Raw genomic sequence first — 16,872 nt, forward strand, 5'->3', positions numbered from 1 at the left:
GATAAATTTTATTATTATATAATTTTAGTACTTATGACTTTTTTCATTCAATTTCAAGAAAATAAAATGATTTTTATCTTTTTTCTACACTTTATTCATTGCTTATATAATATAAGAAAAAGAGAAAATGCTTCAGTGAAATATAAATTCAAGTGCGCTCTTTTAGTTTATCTTTGTACAAGCTAGTCAACTGTAAGTTTAGGTGCGTTACATGACCGCTTTTCATCGAATTTCTTTAAATACAAATATGTATATCATTACACATCGATGAATTTAATTTTAAGTACGTTCTATTAATTCATTATGAGTTATGTCAATTGTCAGCTTAGGTACGTTCTTTTAGAGATAAACAAAAAACCAATTGAAAATATAATTTTATTCATATCTGTAGCTTGTGATAATAAAATTTCAATGTTTTTGGACTTTCTTCCCAATCAATTTACCTAAAATAATAAAATTAATTAATATTCTACATAAAATCAAGCAGTTTTCAAGTGCGTTCTTTTAATATTATCGAACTGTCATTTAGGGTGCGTTTTTTTATAAATAACAAATAAATCTTTACGCGATCTTTTTTCAGGTGGAGAAAACGTCGCTTCGATAGGTTGATCTTCACCAGGTCGATAAGGTTCATCTACATCGTCTTCATCATCATCAAATTCGTTATTTACAGTATTAGGTGGTGTAACAAGCGTATTATTTAAAACCGTAGTCGATGGTACATTCCCCTGTGGAAGACCGTATGGTGGTATTTGATAGTAATCATAACACACGACGTAACAACCAGAAGGTGGATTCTGTCTGAACTTATACGCTTTTTTCCCGTTTGCATTACCGAGTCTAACTTGTCGAAGTAAATTGTGTTTTTGACGATTTGTTAATACAAATTTGGAACGTTCTACAAATACCATCATCAGTTTTATTTATTTATTTTTTTAATTTGTTTACACACTCACTTATATTTCTATACTGCTCGTCATAAAAATCGTCAGTGTCATCGTTGAGCTCGGGCATTATATAATCAGACTGAAATAACAAATTTTAAATAAAAATTGAGGGTGAGGAGGGGGGATTATATTACCGAAATTGGGGTTTCTGGCATCGTGGGGTCCATTATCGGACAAGATATGTAGCACCTTTCCGACCAACATTTTTCTTTAATTTTTTGACGATTTTTAAAGTGTTTTTTTTGGTGTAAACGTTGTTTTTCTGTAAAATATTGGTATACAGGATGTATCGGAAGTGAGGAATATATACAAAAGGTATTTATTTAATAAATTGTCATTGTTATTAGATTAAGTTAGTTTTGATTGAAAATATCGAAAATGCGTGATTCAAAATTAATTTGAACGTTATTTGGTTATGAAATTTTTGAAAAAAATATATAAAAAATAACATTTTAAATGATAAAATCAATATTTAATATTTTCACTTACCTTTACCAATGACTTTCAGTAAATCATTAGAAAAAATGAAAAACAAAAGTATCAGATGTATTTTAAACATGGTGTTACTATATTCCTGTACCGAATAGAACTATTTCGATGTATTTGTTGAAAATTCTCGTTTCATTACAAATAATGTTGTTTTCAAAGTTATTTCAAATATTCTTTTATCTTTTTAATTTATTCCGCGTTTTTCGCAATGAAAATGAATTTTTTCGTATCTATCGTATCCTTGAGATTGTTGATAAATTATATACAGGGTGATTTTATAAAAGTAAATTTTCAAATTGTTGACGTGTAATTGTAAAATCACTCGGGGTACGTCGAAATGATTTGGATTGGTTAATAAGTGTTATACAAGGTGATTTTTTGATAAAAAAGGATGGATAAAGGACGATTTTCCATTAATTATCCTTCGAAATCGATCTAAATAATATAATTGGGGTTTAAGTTGGAAAACAGAGACTGGAACGATAAAAAATTGAGAAATTTTGATCTTAAAAGCGAAAAAGGGGAGAAAAAATGTAAGAAATAGTGAAAATACACGAAAATTGGTGGATTTTAAACAATTTTCCACCAAAACGAGAGATTTTTATAATGAAAATGCTCGCAGGATCATTTTTCCTATTCAAGTCCTTGAATAGGTTAAAAAATGATTTTTATATAGAAAAAAGTGATTTAGGAAAAATTTTCAATCTACTATCCTTCGAAAAACGATTTAAACCAAAAAATTAGGGTCTAAACAAAAAAAATTAAATGAAACGAAGAAAATTGTCTAAATTTCACTTTTGACTTTAAAAAAAAGATAAAATTCCTAAAAATCAATAATTTGAGACCCCTTTCAAGCTGTTTATCTATGAATTCTCCTTTAAAAAGGATTTAAATAAAAAATTCTAAATCTAAAAAATTGATGAAAATGAAGAAAATTTCACTTTTGAGGTTAAAAAAATGATAAAAATCCCTGAAAATCGATAATTTGAGAACCATTTCAAGCTGATTATAAAAGAATTATCCTTAAAAAAGGACTTTAACCAAAATCAGGGCAAAAATCTACAAAATGGATTAAAACGATGAAAATTCCAAAAATTTCATTTTTAAATTTGAAAAAATGATAAGAATACACAAAAATTGTTCATTTAAGAATCATTTTCAGCTGATTATCAATCAAATATCCTTCAAAAAGGACCTTAACCAAAAAATTAGGGTCTATATCAGAAAAATTGGATAAAACGAAGGAAATTTCGAAAATTTCAACGGAAAATTTGAAAAAATTGTGAAAATTGATTAGTCAAGACCCATTATCAGCTGATTATCAATAAAGAAAAGGATTCAAACCAAAAAATTAGGGTCTAAATCCAATAAATTATTGACGAAAATTACAAAAATTCCACTGCAAAATTCGAAAAATTGATAAAAATACAAAATTCGATCATTTGAAAAAAATTTCCAATCACAAGGACCAATTTTAAAGGATAAAAAATAACAAAAAACTATTAATAGACAATATAACTTATAATTACAAACCCTACATACAAAACAATGAACTTTCGACACAAATAACCTAAAAAAAACATCAAAATTAAAAAAAAATCAGATCCAAACAAAAAAACTTCAAAAACCGAAGTAAATATGGCACCAAACCCCCAGAAATCAACCTCATTTCTCCCACGTACAATAATCCTCCCTGGTAGCGGCCACATACTCGTCCACCAAATCCTGCACCACCTCCCTACTACAATCCAACTCGTCCAGATTATCCTTAAACATGTCCTCCTTCCTGAACTGATCCAGAAACGCCTCCCGTTTCCTTAATTTATCATACTGAGTCAAAGCGCGATCGAAAAGCTGAAAAAAATCGATGAAAACCGCGAAAAAAAAGCGAATTTCAACACCCTTACTGAACTGATGTTGGTATGATTCGCTAACATCAACCCGGAAACCCGATGGGCGGATTGTATATAAGGGGATTTCCTGGATAACGCCACTTGGATACTAGCCGGGCCCCACGGTATGAACTGAGCCAATTTCCTCTCCCTTATACGCTGTAAAGACTTGTGTACTTGCGTCGGATCCACTTCCCCCTAAAATAAACACCAAAACTTATAGCAAAACAGTGGTTCAAATCAACCTTCACCACTATATTACCTGAATTATATTCAAAATCGATATAAAACAATGTTGGGAGCTCCTATCTTGCGCAGTGGACACCATCATGTTCTTCGGTTGCAACAACCTCCTCATGACGTCTAAAACTGTGGTTTTTCTAACACTAGCCTCATCCGTATCAGTGGAAAGGGGAGTATAACCCGTCATCAAGAAATGTAACCTCGGCGTCGGTATAAGAGGCCCCAATAGCTCCATTAGATCGTTATTCATATAAGACGGATACCTAAGACGATTTTCAATTAAAATAATCATCGACAAGCAACAGATTTCAACAAACCTCAATGTGGTAGTCGAAACCGACATAATGGTGCTGACTAAACTGTTAATTTGGGTGAAAGTGGGGTTTTGTATCTTTAAACGATCGGCTGCTATCCTGTTTAAAGCAGTATTATCCAAAACTACAACGGAATCGGCGGATTCCGTTAATCTTTTTAAAGTTAATAAAGAATTGTACGGTTGTACTACAACGTCGCTAAAAATTCATAAATATAACGAGATATTACGAATTTTTTTTTATTAATTACTTACCTTATTTCGTCTAAATTGGGAAAAACGCTGTAAGTTTGTACTAATTTTTTCGGAAAACGATCGGATAGTTTTTCTAATATGTTCGAACCCATTCCGGAGCCTGTACCACCTGCTATTGAATGACATAAAACGAAACCTTCTAAACTATCGCTACCCTCGGCTTCTCTATCGATTATATCGAAGATTTCTTCGTTTAATCGTTCGCCTTGGGAGAACCCCGATGCCCAGTTGTTACCCGCACCCCCGCCGTTTTTTGATAGAAATACGTTTTCTTGGTTGTATAATTTCGAATAAGGGGAGTTTAAAATTGTGTTTATTACTCTAGGTTCTAAATCTAATAGTACGGCTCGCGGGATGTAGTGCTCGTCATCGGCTTGGTAGAAAAATACGTCTTTCCTATCGATACCTAAGAATTTGTTTTATTTGGAAATAAATAGGTATTAAAAGTGGTACTTACTTTCTGTAGCGTAATCTTCTAATATACCTTCGGGATTTATACCGTGCTCTGCACATAATCTTTTCCAAAATTCAAAACCGACTAAAAATTTTTTGTTATTAAAACATAACCTATAAAATTTTGTTTAATTATATTACTTTGATTGCCGCATTGGCCAAGTTGGAGGGTTATCATTTCACAAGGCATTTTTGAACGTTTCTTTCAAAATTAGTAGTAAATTTATACGAAATGATGCGTAAATCAATTATCTTTAAATATTTATCGATTTCTAACTGACTTGAAGCGAGATCATATGTCAAATTTAAACCGTGCATTTTCATTGGTTGTCGCAATATAGAAACGTTCCACAAACAACTCCACTAGAACCGCTTTTTTCACATCTTTATTTATAATTATTATATATTATTAGATAGATTTTTGTAATCATAAATTTGTAATTTAATAACTGACTTATAGCAATATAGTCAGTCAAATTTAAACCGTGTATTCTAATTGGTGATCTTGAAGTAGTGACGTTCTATAAGCAACATATTTAGTACAACACTAAATCCGTTTTTTTACATCTATAATATAAATAATTACTAGAATTTCCAACAATTATTTATTTTTTATTCAAATCGCTATTAATCACTAATTGTTCTTTTATCAATTTTGAAAATTTAATTGTTGTAAATGCCAAAAAAACTTATACAAACGAACGCACTAACTATAGATACATTAATTATAGCTTTTGTATATTTTCAAAATAAAAAGTTGATCATAAATAAATGATAATATCCATAAATATATGATTTTTTTGTATGATTTAATAATATCAAATAAATTTCAAAGACTAGACTACTACACCGAATAATGCGGAGTACTTATAACTACACCGATTATTCCTGACATTTGCTTGTTATAATTCCCGCCAATATAAATGTCAATTGAGTTATTTTAATTTGGTTATTGATTTTGATATATTTTTTGTTTATATTTCGTGTTGTTATTAAGTATTAATAGTGAAAAAATGTGTTCTAATTATGAAATTGAATGCCTAGAAGATTTAGAAACTTTCATTTCTTCTCAAAACAATACGCAAAACGTATCTTATATTTCGATAGTGCCAGAAGTTTGTAAAACATATCCATGCATACTCGGAATTGACGAAGCAGGACGAGGTCCTGTGTTAGGCCCCATGGTATACGGAATTTCTTTTTGCCCTATAAACGAACAAATCATTCTAGAAAAATTAGAATGCGCGGATTCTAAAGCTTTAAACGAGAAAAAAAGGGACGAAATATTTAATAATATTTGTAAAGAATCTAAAACCTTAGGTTGGGCAGTGGATATTATATCGCCGATGTCGATATGTAACAGCATGTTGAGTAGAAAAAAGTATTCTTTGAATCAAGTTTCGATGGATTCGGCCGTGGGGTTGATAAAATCCGCGGAAACCGCAGGGGTATTAATCGCGCATATATTCGTAGACACAGTTGGTCCTAGTGAAAAATATCAGGAATATTTAAGGAATTTATTTCCTAAATATAAAATAACCGTGGCGAAAAAGGCGGATTCCATTTACCCCGTTGTATCGGCGGCGAGTATTTGCGCGAAAGTTACGCGAGATCACGCGTTGAAAGTTTGGAAGTTTCCCGAAGAAATCGACGTAACCGACGGGGGATTCGGTAGCGGGTACCCAGGAGGTGATTATTTTCCTCGAATATCGATTTTTATACGCGTAAATTCGTTTTTTTTTTCATTTCAGATCCTGTTACTAAACAATTTCTAGTGGATTATTGCGATCCTGTGTTCGGGTATCCTCAGTTGGTGAGGTTTAGTTGGTCGACGAGCGAGCTGGCCCTCGAAAATTTGGCTTATCACGTGGAAATGGAAGATATCGAGGAAAAAAACGTTCCGGCGAATAATAATCTTTCCATAACGTCGTTCTTTAAAGTGGCCGGTACCAAGAAGCGGACGGAAAAAACGAGACACGAATTTTTTACCCAAAGATGTCTTAGTAGAAATGTTGAATTTTAATTTGTGTTATTTAAGTCCTTTATATAAATATTTTGAATAAAATCAAATTGTAGTGTTTTATTTGTGATATTGAAGCAATAGTGTGAAATGTTTTTGTGATTCTTTTTATAGGGTGAGTACAAATTTTTCCATTAATTTTTGTTGAAACAGCGTGACTAGGAATCTATTAAAAGAATCATCCAAGAGGCCAAGGTACTACAAACAATTTTACGGAATTGGATTTGTCAAGAAATTATGTCTGATGCTAGAATTTATTAAAAAACCATGTAGGAGGCTAGAATTTGGTAGAAAATCATGAAGGGGGCTAGGATTTGTTAAAAACATCATGTAGGAGGCTAGGATTTTTTAAAAATCATGTAGAAGACTGGAATTTGTTGAAAAATCATCTAAGAGGATAGGATTTGGTAAAAAATTATGTAGGAGGCTAATATTTGTTAAAAAATCATCTAGGAGGCTAGAATTTGTTAAAAAATCAAGTTGGGGGCTACGATTTGTTGTCATCATCATGCACATCATGTAGGAGGCTACGATTTGTTGAAAAATCATCTAAGAGGCTAGAATTTGTTGAACAATCATCCAGGAAGCTGATGTATGTCAAACAATTATTTTATAGACTTTGATTTCGGGAATAAATCATGTAGGAGACTAGGATTTGTTAAAAACATCATGTAAGAGGCTAGAGTTTGTTGAAAAATCATCTAGGAGGCTGGGATTTATTTAAAAATAATCTCGGGACTAGAGTTAGAGTATAAAAATTTGTCTAGGGGCCTAGGATTTCCTAAAAAATCAACCAGGCGGCTAAAATTCATTAAAAACTTATCTTGTATGCTAAGATTTGTTTAATAAATAATCTAGATGGATAGGATTTGTTAGAAAATGGCCTAAGAGGCTAGGTTTTCATAAACAATTATGTAGGAGGCTAGGATTTGTTAAAAAATCATTTAAGAGGCTAGGATTTTTTACAAAAACATTTGGGAGACTGAGATTTATTAAAAAAGTACGCTAGAAGGCTGAGATTGGTTAAAAAACACCTCAGGAGGCTAGTTTTGGTTAAAACCTCCTCAAAAAACAATCTAGAATTTGAGGTATATTAGTAAATAAAGTAACGCATTATAAATTGCATTTTTTTTATTGATTACATTAAAAAAGTCTTCCATTTTAACCCCAAAAAATAAACGCTCACATTATATAAAATGAAGTAAAATATCAATTTAATTAATTAATCACGGATGCTGCTTATCGTGATGCTTCTCCTGTACCAGGTTATGTTGGTGGGTTTCTCTCAAACCGTTGCGTTCATGGGCAGCTTGATGGTGTTTCTCGCTGGCGTGTAAGTGTTGAGTTGCGTGGTGTTTCGCGTTGGGATGGAGATGGCTTTTCGCTTCGGCGTTGAGTTGATGGAAGGCGTGATGTTTTTCTTGTAACTTTCGGGCATTAGCTAATGAGAAGATAAAATTCATACCCAAAATGGACACAGTTTCTATTTTATAGTAAATATTCAACTATAAGGACTAGGAATAGTTAAGAAATGATCTAGGGGGCTAGTACTTGTTAAAAAGGTTCTTAGGAGGCTTGGATTTGTTAGAAAAGGTATCTTGATGCTTAGTTATTATTAGAAATGATCTGAGAGGCTTGAAATTGTTAGAAAAAGTATCTGGGAGGCTAGTTTTTGTTAGAAAATAATCTAGGAGGCTTGGATTTGTTAGAAAAGGTATCTGGAAGCTTAGTTATTATTAGAAAGGATCTAGAAGGCTTGGGATTGTTAGAAAAAGTATCTGGGAGGCTAGTTTTTGTTAAAAAATAATCTAGGACGCTTGGATTTGTTTGAAAAGGTATCTGGAAGCTTAGTTATTATTAGAAAGGATCTAGGAGGCTTGAAATTGTTAGAAAAAGTATCTGGGAGGCTAGTTTTTGTTAAAAAATAATCTAGGAGGCTTGGATTTGTTAGAAAAGGTATCTGGAAGCTTAGTTATTATTAGAAAGGATCTAGAAGGCTTGAAATTGTTAGAAAAAGTATCTGGGAGGCTAGTTTTTGTTAAAAAATAATCTAGGACGCTTGGATTTGTTTGAAAAGGTATCTGGAAGCTTAGTTATTATTAGAAAGGATCTAGAAGGCTTGGGATTGTTAGAAAAAGTATCTGGGAGGCTAGTTTTTGTTAAAAAATAATCTAGGAGGCTTGGATTTGTTAGAAAAGGTATCTGGAAGCTTAGTTATTATTAGAAAGGATCTAGAAGGCTTGGGATTGTTAGAAAAAGTATCTGGGAGGCTAGTTTTTGTTAAAAAATAATCTAGGACGCTTGGATTTGTTTGAAAAGGTATCTGGAAGCTTAGTTATTATTAGAAAGGATCTAGGAGGCTTGAAATTGTTAGAAAAAGTATCTGGGAGGCTAGTTTTTGTTAAAAAATAATCTAGGAGGCTTGGATTTGTTAGAAAAGGTATCTGGAAGCTTAGTTATTATTAGAAAGGATCTAGAAGGCTTGAAATTGTTAGAAAAAGTATCTGGGAGGCTAGTTTTTGTTAAAAAATAATCTAGGAGGCTTGGATTTGTTAGAAAAGGTATCTGGAAGCTTAGTTATTATTAGAAAGGATCTAGAAGGCTTGGGATTGTTAGAAAAAGTATCTGGGAGGCTAGTTTTTGTTAAAAAATAATCTAGGAGGCTTGGATTTGTTAGAAAAGGTATCTGGAAGCTTAGTTATTATTAGAAAGGATCTAGAAGGCTTGGGATTGTTAGAAAAAGTATCTGGGAGGCTAGTTTTTGTTAAAAAATAATCTAGGACGCTTGGATTTGTTTGAAAAGGTATCTGGAAGCTTAGTTATTATTAGAAAGGATCTAGGAGGCTTGAAATTGTTAGAAAAAGTATCTGGGAGGCTAGTTTTTGTTAAAAAATAATCTAGGAGGCTTGGATTTGTTAGAAAAGGTATCTGGAAGCTTAGTTATTATTAGAAAGGATCTAGAAGGCTTGAAATTGTTAGAAAAAGTATCTGGGAGGCTAGTTTTTGGGTGAAATTGATTCTAAGAGGCTAGTATTTGTTAGAAAAGCATCCAGGAGGCTAGTATTTGTTAGAAAATCATCTAGGAGGCTAGTATTTGTTAGAAAATCATCTAGGAGGCTAGTATTTGTTAAAAAACAATATAAGAGGCTAGGATTTCTTAAATAATGATGTTGTTAGTTGAAAATTCAATTTCTAAAATTATATTCATTCACAATTTACCTTGGTGATGTCTGGCTTGGTGACTGTGATGTTGTCGCGATGCCTCTGAATAGAAAACGAAAATATATATAAAAAAATCGATTATACAGTGTCTTCCAATAGTAATTCACATTAAATTGAGCAGGACTCACCTTGTTGAGGTCCCCCTTTATACACCTGGCCATTTGGAGCTGAACAAAAGCAAGGACATGCAGGATCTACGACGAAAAATAACTTGTGATTAAATCAGGCCGAAGAGAAGGCTGGATAATACAATTGCAGCTTAAATGGGGCATTAAAATACTCACAATTTCCTGGGGTAGTATTATTATCAGGCGTTGGCGTCCAAGGTGCGTTCTCCGTGGTAGCCGCTTCAGTCGTTGTGGTCTCGATTTCTGGGGTTGTCGCTGGTTCGGTTACTTCGGGTGTTGCCGGTTCAGTTGAAGCGGAAGTTGACGGGAAATCAGTTCCGGCAGGCGTGGCGGAAGTTGATTCGCTAGGGGAACTACAAACGATCGAACACGTTTGCGCCTCCCGGGTACGGAAACCGTGGTGGCCGGCTTCTGGATATGCGAAAAGTTTTTGAAAAATAATTTCGAGATGGGGATCGTTTTTTGTTTTTTTCGAAACTTACCTGAGTATGATGATAAAAGGAGGAGCGAAACGTAGACTATCGTTTTGAAATACATTTCAGCTATGAAATTTGTTTTTTTTCTCGGTTAGCTGATTGTCGACTGAAACGATAGGCCGTTCGTATTGTTTTATACGAGGTTTATCGGAAAATTTGCATAAAAATTTATTAAACGTATTTAAAATGCTTTGAAAATACGCGGAATTGTTGTAAAAATCGATTTATTAACTTATTAACAAACGTATATATATACAGGGTGCTCATTTTTTTTGTATTTAAAATAAAAAAATCGAAATAAAACGATTCTTGCAGACGGATTTTTGCAAACGAATCTATGGGGTTGGAAATTGTTGAAAAAGTACCTAAAAGGTGGCACTGTGTTAAAAAGAGAGTTCTGGAGGTGGTTGGGAGGCGGATATTTAATAAAAAACACTCTAAGAAACTTAAATTGACTTTAAAACAGCCTGAAAGTTGATAATTGATTTAAAACGAATATAGAAGGTTGAGGTTTGTAGTAAAAGTTCCTAGAAGGTCAAAATGTAGTAAAAAAGGTTCCAGGAGGCGGTTAAGAGGCAGATATTTCATAAAAAATACTCTAAGAAACTTAAATTTACTTTAAAACAGCCTGAAAGTTGGGAATTGATTTGAAACGAATATAGAAGTTTGAGGTTTGTAGTGAAAGTTTCTAGAAGATCAAAATGTAGTAAAAAAGGTTCCAGGAGGCGGTTAAGAGGCGGAGATTTACTTAAAAACACTCTATGAACCTTAAATTGACTTTAAAACAACCCGAAAGTTGAGAGTTGATTTAAAACGAATATAGAAGTTTGAGGTTTGTAGTGAAAGTTTCTAGAAGATCAAAATGTAGTAAAAAAGGTTCCAGGGGGCGGTTAAGAGGCGGAGATTTACTTAAAAACACTCTATGAACCTTAAATTGACTTTAAAACAACCCGAAAGTTGAGAGTTGATTTAAAACGAATATAGAAGTTTGAGGTTTGTAGTAAAATTTCCTAGAAGGTCAAAATGTAGTAAAAAAGGTTCCAGGAGGCGGTTAAGAGGCGGAGATTTACTTAAAAACACTCTATGAACCTTAAATTGACTTTAAAACAACCCGAAAGTTGAGAGTTGATTTAAAACGAATATAGAAGTTTGAGGTTTGTAGTAAAATTTCCTAGAAGGTCAAAATGTAGTAAAAAAGGTTCTTGGGGGCGGCTAGGAGGCGGATATTTCATAAAAAAACAGTCCAAAACGCAAAAATCACCTAGAGTTTGTTGTAAAAATGTCTAGAAGTCTTTTTTTTTCAATGCGAACATTTTGGATACCGAATTTTCGTATCAAGACGTTATTATTGTAAATAACGCTGCTAGAAAGGTACAAATTCCTCTTCGCAACATAAAAAATCCGATATCCCTCGTATATGACATAAATTCTTCATCAAACGATACTTGCATTTGCATATAACGTCTCGGAATTTTATCTACGTAAACGGGGTACAAATTATAATGTTTTTTTTTGCAATAAACGAAAACTATTTCAATGCTTTTTGTGATTATTCATACAAATTAGCTTTAGATTATTTTATTACGTCATTTTACCGAATAATACTGTTTATTTGTAAATATACATCCACGTAATTTGGAAATTAATCATTTATTTGTATTAAAATGCCGAATTTGTTGTTGTTCCAATGAGTAAAAAAATGCGAAGAAACGTTAATCAGATGGCTAGAAATTATCGAACACTCGATATATGAAGATAAAATTGATTGTGATAGCATCTAAGAGGCTAGTATTTGTCAAAAAATTGTTTCAGGAGGCTGGGATTTGTTAAATATCCATATAGGAGCCTCACATTTGTTAAAAAACCGATCTAGAAAGACGTATTTGATTTTGAGAACTTCTGTGAGGCTAATATTTGTTAAAAAGTTATTCCAAGAGGCTAGGATTTGTTAAATAAGTGCTCAAGAGGCTGGGATTTGTTGAAAAGGCATTTATGAGGCTGAGACTTGTTAAAAAATAGATCTAAGAAGCTATAACTAATTTTAGGAACTCCTGGGAGGCTAATATTTGTTAAAAAGTTGTTTCATGAGGCTAGTATTTGTTAAAGATACATTTAGGAACCCGATAATTGTTGTAAAAACTGATTTATAAAGATGTATTTGATTTTGAGAACTTCTGTGAGGCTAATATTTGTTAAAAAGTTATTCCAAGAGGTTAGAACTTGTTAAAAAGGTGATTAAAGAGGCTGAGGTTTGTTGAAAAAACATTTAGGAGGCAGAAACTTGTTAGCAAACCGATCTTAAAAGTTATAATTGATTCTGGGAGGCTAAATTTTGTTAAAAAGTTGTTTGAGGAGGCTAGGATTTGTTAAAAAGTTCATCCAATAGGCTATGATTTGTCGAATATTTATTTAGAAGGATCTAGGAGGCTAGTGTTTGTTAAAAAGACTATTCAAGAGGCTAATTTTTATCAAAAATATGGTCTAGGAGGCTATGCTTCATCGCAGAATTTTCTGTTTAATAGTATTTGCTATAAACGTAATTCAGATGGCTAGCACTTCGTAGGAAATTACCTAGGAGGCTAATATCAGTTAAAAAGTCATCTAGGAGGCTATGATCCATTGTGACAACTTTCTGGGAGGCTAGGATTTCCTAAAAAGGGAATCTAGGAGGCTAGTACTACTGAAAGAAGTTCCTAGGAGGCTAATATTTGTTGAAAAGCCCTCTAGGAAGCTGGGGTTTGTTATGAACGGCTAGTATTTGGTGAAATAGTGATCCAGGAGGCTAGTACTACCGAAAAGAGTACCTAAGAGGCTAAAATTAGTTAAAAAGCCCTCTAGGAAGCTAGGCCTTGTTATGAACGGCTAGTATTTGGTAAAATAGTGATCCAGGAGACTAGTACTACCGAAAACAGTGCATAAGAGGCTGAAATTAATTAAAAAGCCCTCTAGGAAGCTGGGGTTTGTTATGAGAAGTTGGTAGTTGGTGAAAAAGATATCCAGGAGGCTAGTACTACCGAAAAAAGTACCTAAAAGGCTAAAATTAGTTAAAAAGCCCTCTAGGAAGCTAGGATTTGTTATGAACCGCTGGTATTTGGTGAAATAGTGATCCAGGAGGCTAGTACTACCGAAAAGAGTACCTAAGAGGCTAAAATTAGTTAAAAAGCCCTCTAGGAAGCTGGGGTTTGTTATGAGAAGTTGGTAGTTGGTGAAAAAGTTATCCAGGAGGCTAGTACTACCGAAAAAAGTACCTAAAAGGCTAAAATTAGTTAAAAAGCCCTCTAGGAAGCTAGGATTTGTTATGAACGGCTGGTATTTGGTGAAATAGTGATCCAGGAGACTAGTACTACCGAAAAAAGTACTTAAGAGGCTACTATTTATGAAAAAAAAGTTTAGAAAGGTGAGGTTCGTTGAAATATCAACTAGAAAGCTATAATTTGATCTTTAACCTTTAGGAAAATCGATATACTATTTTTTTAAAGATTTTTTTGGGGGTTTTATGGTATTTCTGATGTAACTAGCGCAAGGTGTCACTACGAGGTAATGTAGAATCTCAACGAAGCTCAATAGACTAGCTCCAAGAAACAGAGCCGTTGCGCCACCCATAGATACTGAAAAAAATCGATTAAATCATCATTTTTGGGGATTTTTAATGACGAAAAAGTGTTACCAACTAAATCTAGTTTTCCCCTAACAACGTTTCGCTTAAATCTTTCAGTTGGTAGTCTATCTAATTGCAAATCCACTATGGCGTAATCTTCTTCGATTCTGTAACGAAATTTTCGTTTAAAATGTCGAAAAAAATGACGTAAATCACCTTTTTTTGTCGTCTCTAATGACCGTAACCTCAATTTCGTTGCAACTGGGTAAACAACCGCAAACTAAACCGGTTCTATTCGACCAAGCAGCTTTGAAAACTGATATTTCGTTATAATTATCGTTCAAACATTTGATTCCATCTAAATCGCATTGATTTTCCAAAGCTGGAAAAGAAAAATTCGTTTTTCCTAACGATAACGTTTCGTATAGCCCCCGTATAGAGGAAACTTACGCGTATTCGGTACGAGATGGTGCGCGCATCGACATTTACTCAACTGCGCACGTTTACGGCATCGCACCGAGCATGCGCTGTAACTGTAATATCTATAAACGTCGAAATCGGTTTCTTCTGGAAAACGACATTTTCTTTTATCGATTTCCACGTGTTTCACCTGTAAAATTGAGTATTTTACTGGATTTCGTCGAATTTGGTATTCGTATACTAACTTCCGGTTGATTTTCGATTTCTTTGATGGCGAAATATCTTTCGATGCGCGTATTAGGACTTACGGTTATGATATCTGTTAAAGAAGAAGATAAAGATGGTACATCGAGTGGTCCCAGAACGTAAAGCTGCAAAATTTCATCTATATATTTACCGAATAACGTATTGAAGATGTTTTGGTTGAAAATTTGGTGAAGGCGCCGCGCGTATTCCCCAATTTTTCAAAAGTCGATGCCTGAAGATGTCGCACAGTGTCGAAACTGCGATTTAAAGCTTGGAATCCCATGTGGTAGATATGTTACTATAAATCCTCGAAGGAATCGCGTTCAAAATTCCTAAAACGCGAGGCGCGTCCACCAAAATTTCAAAAAATTCCAAATAACAACACAATACAGATGCCTGAAGATGTCGTGAAAGGCCGAAACTGTGATTTTGGTCTTCGAATTCTTCGTGGCATACATATTACTATGAATCTCCGAAGGAATCGCGTGCAAAATTCCTAAAACGCGCCGCGCATCCACCAAAATTTCAAATAAATACAATATAGATGCCTGAAGATTAAATAAAAGGACGAAACTTTATGAATTGATTCATGACTCACGTTTAAATTCCCCAAAAGTTTCAGTTTTAGACTTCCTGGTCCTAATTTTCTATTGGATACCATTTTAAACGATGGCGGATGCGCTTCTCTGTAAAAATACTTTTTGTTTCCGCCTCGTAGATTATTTTTTCGATATTCACATACCTAGTTTGGAGCGAATTGATCCCGTAGCATGTCCCTAATTCGGTATCGATGATCCTAAAGTATTTGCAACAATCGAATTCCCTTCGATCCCAAATACACGATTTGAATAAATTCCGACAACTGCTACGTACCTGGAAATTCAAAATTCGCGCCTATTTTTCGGTCGGGAGTAAGCGAAAAACAAAAAAAAATTGATACCTGATCGTGGAAATAACGTAAATGTTTTTTGAAGCAATTTTCGTCTCGATTTTGGACGTCGGGGCCGCAAATTTGTAGGGTATATATCGACAGCCCCTTGTAATATACGAGTTCTTTTACTATTTCGTCTAAATTGTAGTCGTGGGGGTCGCCAAATACTCTAAAATAGCCACAAAACTGTTATTCGTTCAAGTTTGGCGAATTCGCCGGGCGCATTCACCAAATACAATACAATTCTTAAAAAGACGAAGTCTAATCAAAATCTGGTATATAAGAATCCACCGAAATTTTTAATTATATAGTAAATTCACCAAAATACTGCAATCGATGTAAAACAACAGGCGAATCCGCCAAATTTTCAAATTATATCTCAAATACAACTGCACCAGATCAAAATCTGTTGAAAACGGCTTGCGAATTCATCGAAATTTCTAATTACATAGTAAATTCGCCAAGAAACATTTGTAATCAATCTAAAACTCTGAAAAACTACAGGCGCATTCACCAAATTTTCGGATTATGTCGTTATTTCACACAAAATAATTGAAATAGCGGAAAATCTGTAAAAAAGACCAGCGCCTCCACCAAATTTTCGGATTATTTCGCTCAAAATAGTTGAAATAGTGGGAAATCTGGTAAAACCACCAGCACCTCCACCAAATTTTCTAAAAAATCTCGTCATACGATAAGCGCATCCGCCAAATTGACCAAATTACTTACTTATCCGTTACATTCGCTATGTTTTCTTGTTGGTCGGTCTCGCATACGACAACCGAAGGGAAATTGGTGTCCCAATCCAAATAACTTGTATCGACGACGAAACTGATCGCGTTGTTTTTAAAATCGTCGTAAGCAGAGTAGATCAACAGACCCGTAGCTACCCAACTCAACGTGCAACATACGATCCAAAATAGTCTGAAACGAACAATTCGATAATAAACGATGCTAAACGCACGATCAACGTACGCATTTATGGATATCAATGGAAATATAACCTTTCGGTCCAATGTCTATTGTTTTCTATTACGAATCGGTATCCGTGGAAAGAAGAATTCAGTAGGTAATTTTTTAATAAAGATTTCGGTGTCTTTTTGGCCATTCCGTCGTTTGGAGACTGAAAAATCGTAAATTGCCTCGTGATTCGTGTGGAAATGTTAATGGTCACGTACATGATATTCGGAAATTAGTGAATATTGTGGAAAATGAAAGGAAAATCGAATCGATTCGTAT

General features: G+C 33.8%; 5 protein-coding genes across 5 annotated transcripts; 1 reads left to right on the forward strand and 4 right to left on the reverse strand.

Moving 5' to 3' along the window:
* Window positions 1–358: 358 nt before the first annotated feature.
* LOC130898643 (uncharacterized) lies at window positions 359–1,585 on the reverse strand. The gene is made up of 5 exons (XM_057808071.1): window positions 1,437–1,585; window positions 1,082–1,209; window positions 957–1,026; window positions 566–898; window positions 359–443 (listed from the first exon to the last, which is right to left on the reverse strand). Exons 1-5 carry the CDS (start codon window positions 1,504–1,506, stop codon window positions 409–411), a joined length of 636 nt encoding a protein of 211 aa, XP_057664054.1. The 5' UTR covers window positions 1,507–1,585; the 3' UTR covers window positions 359–408.
* A 1,353-nt stretch (window positions 1,586–2,938) lies between these two features.
* On the reverse strand, window positions 2,939–4,889 carry LOC130898646 (tubulin gamma-1 chain-like). The gene is made up of 7 exons (XM_057808074.1): window positions 4,734–4,889; window positions 4,597–4,677; window positions 4,140–4,545; window positions 3,889–4,083; window positions 3,591–3,834; window positions 3,344–3,526; window positions 2,939–3,290 (listed from the first exon to the last, which is right to left on the reverse strand). The coding sequence occupies exons 1-7, from the start codon at window positions 4,780–4,782 to the stop codon at window positions 3,102–3,104; spliced, it is 1,347 nt and encodes a 448-aa protein (XP_057664057.1). The 5' UTR covers window positions 4,783–4,889; the 3' UTR covers window positions 2,939–3,101.
* A 633-nt stretch (window positions 4,890–5,522) lies between these two features.
* Window positions 5,523–6,673, forward strand: LOC130898626 (ribonuclease H2 subunit A). Its single transcript, XM_057808044.1, has 2 exons — window positions 5,523–6,281; window positions 6,344–6,673. The coding sequence occupies exons 1-2, from the start codon at window positions 5,606–5,608 to the stop codon at window positions 6,613–6,615; spliced, it is 948 nt and encodes a 315-aa protein (XP_057664027.1). The 5' UTR covers window positions 5,523–5,605; the 3' UTR covers window positions 6,616–6,673.
* Window positions 6,674–7,725: 1,052 nt separating this feature from the next.
* LOC130898627 (uncharacterized histidine-rich protein DDB_G0274557-like) lies at window positions 7,726–10,598 on the reverse strand. The gene is made up of 5 exons (XM_057808045.1): window positions 10,445–10,598; window positions 10,119–10,373; window positions 9,963–10,028; window positions 9,832–9,876; window positions 7,726–8,053 (listed from the first exon to the last, which is right to left on the reverse strand). The coding sequence occupies exons 1-5, from the start codon at window positions 10,497–10,499 to the stop codon at window positions 7,839–7,841; spliced, it is 636 nt and encodes a 211-aa protein (XP_057664028.1). The 5' UTR covers window positions 10,500–10,598; the 3' UTR covers window positions 7,726–7,838.
* Window positions 10,599–13,903: 3,305 nt separating this feature from the next.
* LOC130898918 (pickpocket protein 28-like) lies at window positions 13,904–16,741 on the reverse strand. The gene is made up of 10 exons (XM_057808517.1): window positions 16,638–16,741; window positions 16,363–16,557; window positions 15,643–15,802; window positions 15,445–15,575; window positions 15,301–15,388; window positions 14,702–14,827; window positions 14,487–14,646; window positions 14,253–14,418; window positions 14,106–14,203; window positions 13,904–14,046 (listed from the first exon to the last, which is right to left on the reverse strand). The coding sequence occupies exons 1-10, from the start codon at window positions 16,739–16,741 to the stop codon at window positions 13,904–13,906; spliced, it is 1,371 nt and encodes a 456-aa protein (XP_057664500.1).
* Window positions 16,742–16,872: the final 131 nt, after the last annotated feature.

The sequence above is a fragment of the Diorhabda carinulata genome, chromosome 10 (genome assembly GCF_026250575.1).
Source record: "Diorhabda carinulata isolate Delta chromosome 10, icDioCari1.1, whole genome shotgun sequence".
NCBI classification, from domain to species: Eukaryota; Metazoa; Arthropoda; class Insecta; order Coleoptera; family Chrysomelidae; genus Diorhabda; species Diorhabda carinulata.

Coding starts and splice junctions, on each gene's coding strand:
- LOC130898643 (XM_057808071.1), bottom strand. CDS start 1,506: ATGTTTAAAATACATCTGATACTTTTGTTTTTCATTTTTTCTAATGAT. Junction 1,027..1,081: donor TGCCAGAAACCCCAATTTCG/GTAATATAATCC, acceptor TTGTTATTTCAG/TCTGATTATATAATGCCCGA. Junction 444..565: donor TCCACCTGAAAAAAGATCGC/GTAAAGATTTAT, acceptor TTATTATTTTAG/GTAAATTGATTGGGAAGAAA.
- LOC130898646 (XM_057808074.1), bottom strand. CDS start 4,782: ATGCCTTGTGAAATGATAACCCTCCAACTTGGCCAATGCGGCAATCAA. Junction 4,678..4,733: donor TGGCCAATGCGGCAATCAAA/GTAATATAATTA, acceptor AAAAATTTTTAG/TCGGTTTTGAATTTTGGAAA. Junction 3,527..3,590: donor CGATTTTGAATATAATTCAG/GTAATATAGTGG, acceptor TGTTTATTTTAG/GGGGAAGTGGATCCGACGCA.
- LOC130898626 (XM_057808044.1), top strand. CDS start 5,606: ATGTGTTCTAATTATGAAATTGAATGCCTAGAAGATTTAGAAACTTTC. Junction 6,282..6,343: donor CGGTAGCGGGTACCCAGGAG/GTGATTATTTTC, acceptor TTTTCATTTCAG/ATCCTGTTACTAAACAATTT.
- LOC130898627 (XM_057808045.1), bottom strand. CDS start 10,499: ATGTATTTCAAAACGATAGTCTACGTTTCGCTCCTCCTTTTATCATCA. Junction 10,029..10,118: donor TAATACTACCCCAGGAAATT/GTGAGTATTTTA, acceptor TTTTCGTCGTAG/ATCCTGCATGTCCTTGCTTT. Junction 8,054..9,831: donor CCAAGCCAGACATCACCAAG/GTAAATTGTGAA, acceptor TCTTCTCATTAG/CTAATGCCCGAAAGTTACAA.
- LOC130898918 (XM_057808517.1), bottom strand. CDS start 16,741: ATGGCCAAAAAGACACCGAAATCTTTATTAAAAAATTACCTACTGAAT. Junction 15,389..15,444: donor ATCAATTCGCTCCAAACTAG/GTATGTGAATAT, acceptor GTATTTTTACAG/AGAAGCGCATCCGCCATCGT. Junction 14,047..14,105: donor GGGAAAACTAGATTTAGTTG/GTAACACTTTTT, acceptor GATTTTTTTCAG/TATCTATGGGTGGCGCAACG.